Source organism: Petaurus breviceps, unplaced genomic scaffold, assembly GCF_028583685.1.
Source record: "Petaurus breviceps papuanus isolate PSGF00001 unplaced genomic scaffold, PetGlider_PUasm1.0 226, whole genome shotgun sequence".
In the NCBI taxonomy this organism is placed as follows: Eukaryota; Metazoa; Chordata; class Mammalia; order Diprotodontia; family Petauridae; genus Petaurus; species Petaurus breviceps.
Window position 1 is genome coordinate 10,307,027 of NW_027185890.1, and position 14,075 is coordinate 10,321,101.

Here is a 14,075-nt window from a genome sequence, read left to right on the forward strand (position 1 = left end):
ACCCCTTCCCCCTGCTATACACACCTGCCTTGAGATGAAAAGTGGTCTTTTCTGTTATGGTGAAAACTTTTGGTTAGATTTTTTTCCCCACAGCATACATAACTGAAAATTTTTAAATGAATACTTAACACTTTCAGAGATATTTTTCTACCCCCCAAAATTATTTAAGGTACAATTTAATTCAATAAAATAATTAATAATATCTAATGTCTACCTTTGCTTAACAATTTTAAGAAAAACAATAGAATAAAATTTAAAGAAAAACAAATGGATACAAATGTAAACCTTGCTAAAATAAAAAACTTCAGCTTTTGCCAGTCACTGTAATTTAAACCTGGCCCAAGTAGCTTGACTGTTGTTTGTTTTAGGGTCCTATACTTTCTAGCCTTTTCTTAATCTGTATTTCCAACTTTAGTTGGTATAGTACTCAGTATGAAAGCTTGTTACTTTGATCTGAACTTTGCTTGCTGTACCAGGCTGTTTAGTCATTTATTTAGTCATGTTCAAAAGCTTTTCTCTCTGTTGATGCTAATTACCTTTCTAGTATCTGTAATGGGGAGTATGTACCATTTGGACTACATGACTTCACCTTCAGCTTTTATAACTACCCCTAGCCAAAAAAAAAAGTCATTTTCTTTCATTCCCTTCCCCCAGACATATATTCTTTGGGTTCAGGAGAGAGTTCAGATACAGAATCATCTAGCTAACTTTCAAGTGATTTGGGGGCTTAGGAATGAAAGCAGTTTTGCCATTTATAATGGAGGGGGGAATAAGACAAAAACAAATGACTATGTTAGTGTTTTGTAATAAATACCTTCTAATTCACTGAGGAAGACTGGAGCAAGTAGAGATGACTGAGTTGGAAATTAAGAAACCTTAGATCAATAAAAGATGCCAGTTAGTTGGACAGATGTCATGAAGGCAGGAGATCAGCTATCAGTAATCAGCCATGTTGCTTGTGATTTTTCTTTGATCATACTTAGGGTAGCAATACCTGCCTATCTTAAAGGAAACACCTATCTATAACTAGATGGCAGGGTTATTTATCATGTGAAGCCAAGTGAGCCACATTTAACCCTTTTTGATAGTGGTATAAGTGGTAAGGCAGTGTGGGGTGGCTGTCAGGAAGACATAAATTCAGTTCTTCCAGAAAATTACAGACGGAGATGAAGGGGAAGAGTGAGAGAGAGAACCAGTCTATATAAATATATTTTAAAATCTATTACATATACTACATGTAATATACATATATACATACATGTGAGAGAGTATCAAAAGCTTTACTGAAGTCTAAATACACATTTTCAGTAATAGTCACCTGACATCAGTGACTGAATTAGGCGGCAAAATGCATGCTGAATGCTAGAATAGTTAGGTGGAGAGGAAGTACCCCCAAAGCATTTATGACTTTGTGATCCTCTTTTGAGGTTTTTAATGATGTACCACAAAGATCTATCTTGGATCCTTATTGTGGGACATTTCTGTCAGTGACTCAGTTGAAATACAGATGCTATACTTACTGAAATTTAGATTACAGAAAGCTGTTAGGAATAATTGTGAATATATTATATAAGAGAATCAGAATCCCAAATGCTTTTAACAGGCTGGAATAATGTGGTAAATCTAATAAGATATTAAATTCAGGAGGGATAAGTAAAAAGTCTAGCAGAATAATAGATCTAGAAGAGGCATCAGAGGCCAGCTAGTCTAACTTCCTTATTTTAAGGAAACTGAGACCCAGAGTGGGGGTTAAGTGACTTCTCCAGATGCAGGTCCTCTGACTTCAGAGCTCTTTCTGCCACACTGTGTTGCCTCTTCAAAAAAAAATCAACATGTACAAGATTGGGTGAGATGGTTTATCATTTCTTAGCAGTTCTGTGAGAAAAAAAAATCTAAGGCTTCTCAAGTGAAGACTTGAGTAAGAGTCAAGGAGGTAATGTACCTGAGCACCAGATTGCACCATTAGAATGTAGGCTGTCAGGTGGTCTTTATATCAGATGGGCCTTAGGGAAGAGGGTAGGATCCCAGCTGTGGGTAATCTGGGATACAAATTCATTCATCTCTTCCAAACTTTTTTAGTACCTTATATATTTCAAACCTCACGCAGCACAACAGCGTGTCCCAGCACCCATGACACCCCTGGGAGAGCACATGTAGCACAAAAAGAGCAGACAGACACACAGGGAAAGGCAACCTTCAATACCCCAACCTCTTAGCAACACATATTGGTTACATCAGAGAGCTCCATCTGTCCCTTTGTTCGTCATTTAGCATCATAAGATTTTGCATAAGCAGTATTGTGAAGGCTAGTCTCAAAACACCAGAAGTGAACCTCTCCTACCAATTTTTTGTGCTGGTTGCTAGCAGTACCAACGTGAGAAACATGCTGTGTATATTATTAACCACAACTATAGCCTCTCAGCCTGGCTTACTAGGTGTGCTAGCTGTTGTAATATTTGTAAGATTGACATCTGGAAGAGAGAGAGCTGTTCCTCCAAACTCTGTGGCCATAGAGAGGAGTATTAGCACTAGTAGGTATGTTAACAGGGCAACAAATTTCAGCTCAATAGAAAGTAGAGCTTTTTAATAGTTAGAGCTATCAGAAAATGAAATAGATTGACTAGTGAAATTCTTTTTACTAGCATAGCATGTCAGAGTCTCCAAATTTATTGAAATCTATACTTATGACCCAAGTTGGATTGTGATAATTTCCTTACTTGGTTTACATTGTTCATTAAATCATAGCTGTCTTGAAAATCCTTTACTTCAAGGAGCCATTCAGGCAGGACCTAAACTATTCATTATAATAAGAGTAACTTAAACTTGTAATCTGTAGCCTAAAAGTATTTTCACATATTTAATTTTTTTTTGGAGGGCAGTTGGGGTTAAGTGACTTGCCCAAGGTCACATGGCTAGTAAGTGTTAAGTGTCTGGGGCCAGATTTGAACTCAGATCCTCCTGACTCCAGGGCCAGTGCTCTATTCACTGCACCACTTAGCCACACCTAAAACTTTTTTGTAATCAACAAATAATAAGTATAGTGAGATCTTGTAATCTCTGCACCTTTTAGGCAGTCATGTAGTTGAGAAAAGCTATGCCTTGCAGTAGAAAATCCACAAAAGCCTAACTCATCTTTTCTTGCATTTTTGTTAAGTATAAGTTCAATTAATGTGTAAATTGTTCTGGTGAAGAGTTTATAGAAATGAGAAGCAGGTATATGGGTCACTTTTTGTTGAAGTCATCGAAGTCCTTCCTCTGATTTTAGTAATATCACTTTTTCTATTTTGTTTGGTATCTTTCCCTCTTTGAGATATTCTGAAAATTGATCACTGGGTGCTTTTGAAAATTGTCGGGGAGCAGCTAGGTGGTGTAGTGAATAGAGCACTGGCCCTGGAGTCAGGAGGACTTGAGTTCAAATCCGAGCTCAGACATTTAACACTACCTATATGACCTTGGGAAAGTCACTTAACCCCAATTGCCCTGCCTTACCCCCTCCAAAAAGACAAAAAAAAAAATTGTCTGGATTATAATGAGGGGGGAGGCAGAGCCAAGATGGTGGAGTAAAAGCAGGGACTTGCTTGAGATCTCCCCTGAACCTGTAAAAAACGACTCTAAACAAATTCTAAAGCAACAGAACCCACCAAAAAACAGTGAAACAAATTTCCAGCCCAAGATAACCTGGATGGTTGATGGGAAAGTCTGTTGCACCAGACAGAAAGGAGCACAGTCCCACACCAGCACAGACTCAGCTGCAGCAAACTCGGAGCAGGCCTCAGGGGAATGAATCATTGACAGCTGAGGCCATTTCCAGACTTTTCAACCCACAAATGCCAAAGACAACTTAGAAAGTCAGTAGGAAAGGTCTGTTAGACCTGGGTGAGAGAGGAGCACAGAGCAGCCCTGACCCCAGCACATTCCCAGGGCAGCTGCTTCCAGAGCTCTCAGCTCACAGATGGTAAAGGGATCTAACAACTGATCAGAAGGAGATTACAGGGGTCTCTTAGCTGGCACTAAGATAGGATTTTGTTGCTTTGCCCATACTTGGATCGGTATTGGAGTCCTGGGGCAAGGACAAGCTCTGGCATAGCAAAGCTTCTGGCAGCAATAGAGAGGGAACTCTTAGACTCTCTTAGAACTCACAGTTCTAAGGCAGAAAAGAGTGCTTGTGATTACTTACTGACCACAGCACAGGCCAGGAGAGGAGTTAAACACCTCTTGTTAGATATCACCTTAGAAGGACTGAAAACTAATAGGTCCCTAGAAGTATTTCTGAAAACAGATGCAGAAAATCTCTGAAGCTTCCACATTGGAAGCAGAGACCACAGAGTTAAAAAGTCAAGTAATTGACTAGGAAGATAAGTTAAAGAATGGAAAAAACTCAAACTGTAGAATCTTACTTTGGTAACAAGAAAGATTTGACAACAAAGTCAAAGTTCCTACATCCAAAGCCTCCAAGAAACATATGAATTGGTCTGAGACCATGGAAGAACTCAAAAAGAATTTTGCAAATCAAGTTAGAGAAGTAGAGTAAAAATTGGGAAGAGAAATGAGAGTGATGCAAGAAAATCATGAAAAACAAGTCAATAGCGTGGTAAAGGAGACCAAAAAAATACTGAAGAAAATAACGCCTTAAAAAAATAGATTAAACCAAATGGCAAAAGAGGTTCAAAAAGCCAGTGAAGAGAAGACTACCTTAAAAAGTAGAATTGGACAAATGGAAAAGGAGGTCCAAAAAGTCACTGAAGAAAATAATTCCTTAAAAAATTAGAATGGAGGGGCAGCTAGGTGGCGCAGTGAATAGAGCATCAGCCCTGGAATCAGGAGAACCTGAGTTCAAATCTGGCCATAGACGCTTGACGTTTAACCAGCTGTGTGATCACTTACAATTGCCTTCCCTTTCCCCCCTCCAAAAAAAAAAATTAGAATGGAGCAAATGGAAGCTGACTAAGAAAAATCAAGACATTATAAAATATAACCAAAAGTATGAAAAAATCGAAGACAATGCAAAATGTCTCATTGGAAAAACAACTGACCTGGAAAATAGATCCCGGAGAGATCATTTAAAAATTATTGATCTGCCTGAAAGCCATGATCAAAAAAAGAGCCTAGACACCATCTTTCGAAAAATTATCAAGGAAAACTGCCCTGAAATGCTAGAACCAGAGGGTAAAATAGAAATTGAAAGAATCTACCAATCGTCTCCTGAAACAGATCCAAAAAGGGAAACTCCCAGGAATATTATAGCCAAATTTCAGAGTTCCCAGGTCAAGGAGAAAATATCGCAAGCAATCACAAAGAAACAATTCAAGTATTGTGGAAATATAGTCAGAATAACACAAGATTTAGCAGCTTCTACATTAAGGGATCAAAGGACTCAATGGAGCCAGGATTAAAACCAAGAATCACCTCCCAACAAAACTGAGTGTAATCAATGAGGGGAAAAAGTTGATATTCACTGAGGTAGAGGAATCTAATGCATTCTTGAGAAAAAAAAAACTAAAGAGAAAATTTTGTTTTCAAATATAAGACTCAAGAGAAGCATGAAAAGGTAAGCAGTAAAGAGAAATCATAAGGGACTTATTAAAGTTGAACTGTTTATATTCCTACATGGAAAGGTGATATTTGTAACTCATGAGACCTTCCTCATTATTAGGGTAGTTGGAGAAAATATATAGATGAAGGGCACAAGGTAAATTGACTATGAAGGGATGATTTCTTTTTTTTTTTTCCCATTTTTCAAATGCTTTATTAACTTATGATTTACATCATTCATTTCCACCAGATTTTGAGTTACAAATTTTCTCCCCGTTTTTCCCCTACCCACCACCCCAAAATAGCAGTCCCACAGGATATTCCCTCCTCCAATCTGCTCTCTCCCATATTTTATCCCATAACCCTTTCAACTTTTCCAGTAGGGCATGGTGGATCTCTGTGCCCCAGTGCCTGTATATCTTATTTCCCAATTACATGTAGAATAGTATTAGTAATAGTATATAAAGATATATATATATATATATATATATATATTTGATTTTAAATTTGATTAATTTGATTTTAAAACTTTGAATTCCAGATTCATTCCTTTCCTCCCTTGTCACCCACCCTTACTGGGAAGATAAGCACTTCAGTATAGGTTACATGTGTAGCTAATGAAAAACAATAACACAGTAGATATATTGTAAAAGACTGATTCCATTTCTCTCCCTCCTATCCCACCTCCCATTTGTTCTGTTCTCTACTTTGATCCCATTCCTTTTCAAAAGTGGGTGCTTCCAACTTCTCCCCCCCCCCAACCTGCCCTCCCTTCCATCATCCCCCGTCTCATCCCCTTCCCCCTACACTCCTGTAGGGTGAGATACCCTATTTAGTGTTTATTTTATTCCCTCTCCAAGCCAAATTCAATGAGAATAAGGTTGACCCATTCCCTTTTGCCTTCCTATTCTTCCCCTCCATTGTAACCATTTTCCCTTGCCTCTTCTGTATGAGATAGTTTATCCCATTTTGTCTCTCCCCATCTCCTCTCATTATATTCCTCTCTCACCTCTTAATTTCACCTTTTAAGTATCATCCTTTCTTATTCAATTGGTCCTGTGTCCTCTATGTATACCTGTAAACATATACACACATTCACATATGTATTCATATGCCCATACCCTCATATATAGACACACACACACACATTTCCATTCCCTTCAACTATTTTCTTACTGAGAAAAGTTTTATCAGTTTACAATGATTGTTTTTCCATGTAGGAATGTTAATAGTTCAACTTTGATAAGTTCCTTATGATTTCTTTTCCCTGTTTAGCTTCTCATGCTTCTCTTGCTTCTTGTATCTGAATGTCAGATTTTCTATTCAACTCTGGTTTTTTCATCAAGAATGCTTGAAAAGTCCTCTATTCCACTGAATTACCATATTTTCCCCTGAAACATGATATCAGTTTTGGTGGGTAGGTGATTCTTGGTTTTAATCCCAGCTCCTTTGACCTCCGGAATATCATATTCCAAGCGGGATGATTTCTAAAAAGTAAAATTAGGGGGTGAGATAGGAATGTACTGGGAGAAGGAGAAAGGAAGAGGTAGAGTGGGGTAAATTATATCACAAAAAAGAGGCAAGAAAAAGTTTTTACAGTGGAAAGGAAGAGGGTGGAGGTGAGGGAATGAGTAAGCCTTACTCTCATTGGATTTGGCTTAAGGAGGGAATAACACACACTCAGTTGGATATGGAAATCTATTTTACCCTACAGAAAAGTAGGGGGGAAGGGAATGAGAAAGGGGAGGTAATAGAAGGGAATGCAGACTGAGGGAGGGGATAATCAATTCATACCATCTTGGAGTGGGGAATGGGAGAAGTGGGGAGAAAGCTTGGAACTCAGAATCTTGTGGAAGTGAATGTTGAAAACAAATAAATTGAAATGGGAAAAAAAAAAGAGAAAATTATGTCTTTGTTTCTTCCATATGCATCTGGGCAAATCTTTAGCTATTCTTGCCAACTTTATCTTTTCTACATTTTTGCTTTCTTGTATAGTACATGGTTTCGTGAGGTGTTAGTGGTCCCATTATTGTCTTTGGAATTATTGTCTATGGAAATGCCAGCAAATCTGTTCCTTTTTGCATCTATTTGTGGGCCTCCTTCCTGCTTAATCTTTGTTGTAAATGCTATTGAGATAATTTGGCATAATTGGATTTTATTTCTCTACTTTTTGCTCTGTGAGGTAATACTCATAATCTTTCACCATCTTCTTCAGTAATGTTTTATAAATGAATTTTGAACTAGCATTGGGTTTGACTGCCATGTCTCTCTAATTGGACAAGATCATATATTTGTTGACTAAAACAGTTTAGTTTCTAAGGTCTTTTGGGCCTTACTGTTGTGATGAATATGTTACTTAAATGAATGTAGAAATTAAGCCATGTGTTATTTTTTCAGTGATGAAAGAATCCTGAAGAAACTGAAAATAGGGTTTATGTAATTGCAAAACCCCTCTTTGGCCACAGAATTTTAAAATTTTGAGCTTAGGCTTCATTATCTTGAAGGGGGAAAAAACTTTGTGTGACCAGTCCCTCTAAACCTCCCTAGTAACTTCCCTGTCAAGATGGATACTGGCATTTTCTCCTCTTCAATATTGTCACTTCTAGAAATAACTTTGGAAAAAATTAAAGTTGGAGGAGATAATACTTTCCTCATTTTTTACTAAAAACTAATTTTTCTTCTTGGAAAGGATAAAATGCATCACTTTAGGTGTAACTGAAAACTTTTTTTTTTTTTAAGCAATTGGGGTTAAGTAACTTTGCCCAAGGTTACAAGGCCAGTTATTTTGTGTGGGTGTTAAGTATCTGAGGCTGGAACCGATCCCAGGTCCTACCAACTACGGGGCTGGCGCTCTTACTCACTTCACTACCTAGCCACCACCCCAGTAACTGAAATCTTGTATAGAATAATACCCCCATCTTGTGGCTTTTTAGGATATTGTCCCTAAAGACATTAAATCATGTTGCATCTACACAACAATTTACTTTGTGAAAAGATTTCTAGGAAGGCATTTTGGGAGAAAGTGGGATCTAGAACAGATGGTGTTTATTTTAAAAATCACTTTTTTTTTTCTTCTCCTCCATAGGTAAAAGAACTTGTCCTGGACAATTGTAGGACAGATGATGGGAAAATTGAGGGTTTAACTGCTGAATTTGTGAATTTAGAGTTCCTCAGCTTAATAAATGTTGGGTTGTCTACAGTTTCAAATCTCCCTGAACTACCTAAGCTGAAAAAGGTAAGCATTTATCCTTGTATTTAACAATAATTAGAATTTTCCTCATGAGGATTTATATGATCCTATATATATGCAATAGATTATGTTCCAGTTATAGCATGACAAAATGTTAGTCAGAAATCTGCCTTGGAGATTAATTATTTCATGTTTTAAAATGTTATTATGTAAAGGGGTCCATAGGCTTCATTAGATTATCAAAGTAGTCCATGATACAAAAAAAGGTTAAGAATCCCTTTTCTAAGACTATAAGTTAATGGAGAAAGGACTGAGCTACATCATTGTAAGGAATTTCCTACAATGACCACCCCTCACCCCCACCCCAGGCCTCAAACAAACAAACAAAACCAAAAAACTTGGTGACCCTAGAATTTTTGAAGGTCAGGATGGAAGGCAGAAATGGCTCATGTAGAAATAATTTCATCACTTTTTTTTTTCTTTTTGGAGGGCAATTGGGGGTTAAGTAACTTGCCCAAGGTCACACAGCTAGTTTTTTTTTTTTTATGTGTTTAAATGTCTGAGGCCAGATCCAAACTCAGGTCCTCCTGACTCCAGGCCGGTGTTCCATTCACTGCGCCACCCAGCTGCCCCTTCATGACTGTTTTTAAAGAGGTTGTTGCAAGTTGTGGTAAGGTTCAGAGTGAAGAGTTCTAGGAGCCCTAACTATTCTCGTGTAAAGTAGAAAAATATTATAATATTATATTATGATATAATATCATATGATATTATATGTTATTATGATAGCATTTATAGGACATAGCTTAATATAGATGTGTTGTAACTTGGCTTTGACATATATTTGGGAACTTTCTTATTTGACACATACATAGAGAGGCCATATTTATTTCATTAGAGCTAATATCCCCCTACCTTCTTTCTTTTTCAGCTTGAACTCAGTGACAATAGAATTTTTGGAGGTCTGGATGTATTAGCAGAAAAACTTCCAAATCTCACACATCTAAGCCTAAGTGGAAACAAACTGAAAGATATCAGCACCTTGGAACCTTTGGTAAGTAATGAACAATTTGTAAAGAAGTTGTTACTGTTCAAATTCAGTTTTTAAGGCCTAACATTTTACTCCTGGAGAAGCTTTTAGTAATCTTATTTTATTATCAAAAAATATACCACCATAGTTTTTTACTTATAAAATGTTAAGTATTTCATGTACTTAGACCATTTTTTTAAAAGCGATTGGGGTTAAGTAACTTACACACAGCCAGTTACTTTGTGTGGGTGTTAAGTATCTGAGGTCGGGAACCAATCCCGCGTCCTCCCGACTCTGGGGCCAGAGCTCTTACTCACTGCGCCACCTAGCTGCCCCTACTTAGACCATTTTTAAAGCTCAAAATTCTTTAATTTCTTTTAAGTCAGTTAGTTATTGGTTTCTAACTTTGCTCTTCCTAAACCTGATGCTATGCTAAGAAGTATATGGTTTCCTATTTTGAAAGGAATAATTTTTAAATGATGAACCTACATGGAACAATCCAAAGGTATAGGCAGAATTTATTTCAGTCTACTAAGTAACAATAGAATGCATAAAATATTTAGGAGTACAGCTAACAAGAGATTCAGGAACTATATAACTACAATTACAAAGCATTCTTAGGAGAAATAGATCTAAATAATAATTGCTCATTGCTGGACCAAAACAATAAAATAAAACTAAAAATTTACACAAAATTAATGACTTATTTAGTTTCATACCCTTTAGATCTCCAAATGATTACTCTGTGTGTGTGTGTGTGTGTGTGTGTGTGTGTGTGTGTGTGTGTGTGTGTGTGTGTCTGTCTGTCTGTTTGTAATTAATCCGGGGGGGAAACAAGGTTATGATTCTCAAGAGAAATAATGAAAAAAAGTAAAGGTATTAGCCACACCAGATCTCAACTGTTTGATACTGGCTAAAAAAATTGAAAATTTGATCAATAGAACAGATTAAGTACATAATGTATTGAAGCAAACAAACATAGTATTACATTTTTTAGTAAATCCAAAAGCCAAAACTACTATGGTAAGGACTCACTAATTAACAAAAACTTTTAGGAAAACTTGAAAACAGTCTTGCAAAAATTAGGTATAAACCAGTATCTCAAACCATAGTAATCAAATGGATATGTGACTTAAATAAAAAATGTCACATACAAAAAAAAACTAGCAAGAAAGAAAATAGCTTTTATAACCATGTATATATAGAAATGAGTTTGTGCATAGAACTATAATAGAAGATAAATGAACAATTTTGGTTGCATAAAATTTAAAAAGTTTTGCACAAACAGAATTAGTAAATTGCACAAATAAAATTAAGAAGGTAAACAGTTAACTGGAGGAGGGGGGATATCTTTGTAACAAATTTCTCTTTCAGAAATCTAATATGTAGGATACATAAGGTCTCATTCAAATATCTAAGAATGATAGCCATTGCAAATGCCTAGAATCACTTAATTAGAGAAATAATTAAAACAACTCTGAAAATGACAATTGTTTGAGGGGCTGCAGGAAGACAAGTATACTGGTGGTGAAACTGTGGGGTTGTTTCAGACATTTTGGAAAGCAGTTTGTAATGACAGCCCCCAAATCATTAAATTGTCTGTATCCTTTTGGCACAATAGTAGCACTCACTACGAGGCCTATACCTCAGAAAGATCAAAGAAAAAGGAAAAAGGCCTATTTGTTCAAAACTATTTTTAGTAGTTCTTTTTGTTGTAGCAAAGGCCTGGGAACAAAGGGGGTGCCCGTCTTTTAGAGAGTGGCAGTGAATCACAGTATATGATGGAATATCATTGCACTATAAGAAATGATGAAAAAGATGCCTTTAGAAAACCTAGGTAAGACATGTATGAATTGATGGCAGAATGAAGTTAGCAGAACCTGGAGAACAATTTATATAACAATAGTGTCACTGTAAAGAAAAACAACTTTAAGGATACATAGAAGAGGGGTGGCCAGGTAGCACAGCGAGTAAGAGCACCAGCCCCAGTATCAGGATGACCCGGGGACCGAATCCCGGGCTCAGACACTTAGCACCATACCCAGAAATAACTGGCCATGTAACCTTGAGCAAGTTACTTAACCCTGATTGCTTACAAAAAAAAAAAAGAATACATAAAAGAGAACAGAAGGAAAACACAAAACAGGGAAACTGAAAATAACAATGAATTTATTATATACACTTTTAAAAATGAGCTATATATGCTGGAGATGAGCAATTTCATATATATGATTTTCTCTTACATTATAAATGGAAAATTTCTCTGAAGTATTAGTTAAAATATAGATTTAAAGAAAGATTCATACTTGTTTTGTCAGTATGAATATCCCTTTCATTTACATAGATTTTAAAATTTTAACTTCCCCAGGTCTTCTCATTGTCATTTTTTCCCCCGTTTTCCCATAAATAGTTCATAGAAGATACAGTCCACCCAGGCTACTTGAAACATAATCTTTTCATTTCTTTGGAAATATCAATATGCTACCTGTGTTTATCATCTGTTGTCTCATTCTTGTTACATGAGTGACTCATTTCCTTTCTGACCTCACGTGTCCTTGATAATTAATGCCTTTTACAATTTTCACATGCCACTCGTCATTGGTGAAATGTTGCTATCTTAGTTCTCTATAAATATTGTAATTTTAGATTATAGATCAAATCCATTTTTAACATACTTAATATTTCTCCTTCCCATCCCCACAGTGTCCTACTCCAGACTGTCCATTCTGCTGTGTGCACTGGAACTCCTGCTCCATAATGAACAAACTTCTCAGATTTCATCCTTTCTTGCTCCTTCCATCTTCTGCTCACTGAGACCTGCTTCCTTAGCTATACTTTCCAGTACTGGCTTCCCCCAACTCATTGATAGCAGTGAAGGAGTTGGGATACTCCCATGTTCCCTCTTACATAGACTCTTAAGTATTGTATTTTCTTGATTTATGTCATCACTTGAACTAGACCACAAATCTTATTAATATTACTATTTCTGTATATCTTTGGACTGCTAAAGTCATATGTCCCCATGATGGTACATATCAGAAAGGCTAATAAAGAAAATTGGACCATCAAAAAATTTCATAGGTATAATTTTTTCTTTCTTCTACCTACAAAATAAAATTGGTAACACCTAACTGATTAACAGGACATAAAATTTGATTGTTAAAACCTCCCTTTAAAATTCCCCTGGTTGTTTTTGATCTTTTTCCTCAGAAAAAGCTGGAATATCTAAAAAACCTGGACCTGTTTAACTGTGAGGTGACAAAGCTGAATGATTACCGAGAAAGTGTCTTCACACTCCTTCCACAATTAACATACCTTGATGGATATGACCAAGAAGACAAAGAAGCCCCTGACTCTGATGCTGAAGTAGACGGGGTAGATGATGAAGGTGAGTTTGAAAATGTGATTTGTATTTCCCAGGCTGTCATATTATGATACTGAATTTTGTTGCTTTGAAACATAATTTAAATTCTAAACTTAAAATTTTTATAATTATATTTGGAGCATGGACAGCTTTATCCTTTGATGTTCAAGCTCAAGGCATCAGAGTCAACTAAGTATTTATAAAATATGTGGTCTAGGACTTTCTTTATGGAGTCAGGGTTTTAAGAATTTGGAGTCCCAAGACTGGACTCTACTTTCTAGAGCATACCAGAACTCTTACACTGCCAATATTTAAATGTAATTTAGAAAGGTAATAGATTTGAAGAAGTTGGATTCAGTTACTAAAATAAAGGAAAATACATTAAATTGTAGCATCTACAGAAGGAGTAAGAAATCTCTGACCTCTAAGATTGCTTTGTTTATTTATATAAACATTGTATTTCCCTATAATACTCCACTTCAGTTAAACCTTTTCATCTGTTATAAATAGTTGGAAATACTCATTTCTCAGTTATAGCCAAGTGGCCTTTTAGATCATAAATCCAGGATGGGGAGGGAACCACATCAACCATCATCAAATCCAACCCCCTCATTTTACAGCTGAGAAAACTGAGGCCCATGGAGGTTAAATGAGGGATCTGAGTTCATACATTTTGGCTTGAGGACTGAGGATGCCAGTATTTATGCTATAAACCTAACATTTAACAGTTTGGGGTTCTATAAGATTTATTGTAGGCACTAGCACATTTCCATTCTAATAATCATCAGAGATGACTATGTATGTTGAATGATAGTGAAGGTTGATGATTATGTAAATCTATATGTTGAACTCCCATATAGCTTGAGGAGCACCATACTAAGGCACCCTTGAGTGAGCTTCTGTTAAAAAAAGGTTTCCATGACAGTATGCAGTTACCATGAACTGAGTAGTCCTGTTTTACT

General features: G+C 36.4%; 1 protein-coding gene across 1 annotated transcript in view; it reads left to right on the forward strand.

Annotated features, from left to right (window-relative positions):
* The window catches only part of ANP32B (acidic nuclear phosphoprotein 32 family member B), a 35,118-nt gene that overhangs the window by 9,343 nt on the left and 11,700 nt on the right, over positions 1 to 14,075 (forward strand). Inside the window, exons 2-4 of the mRNA XM_069095374.1 lie at positions 8,618 to 8,767; positions 9,651 to 9,773; positions 12,960 to 13,137. Coding sequence (XP_068951475.1) covers positions 8,618 to 8,767; positions 9,651 to 9,773; positions 12,960 to 13,137 — 451 coding nt within the window. The remainder of the gene's footprint in view (positions 1 to 8,617; positions 8,768 to 9,650; positions 9,774 to 12,959; positions 13,138 to 14,075) is intronic.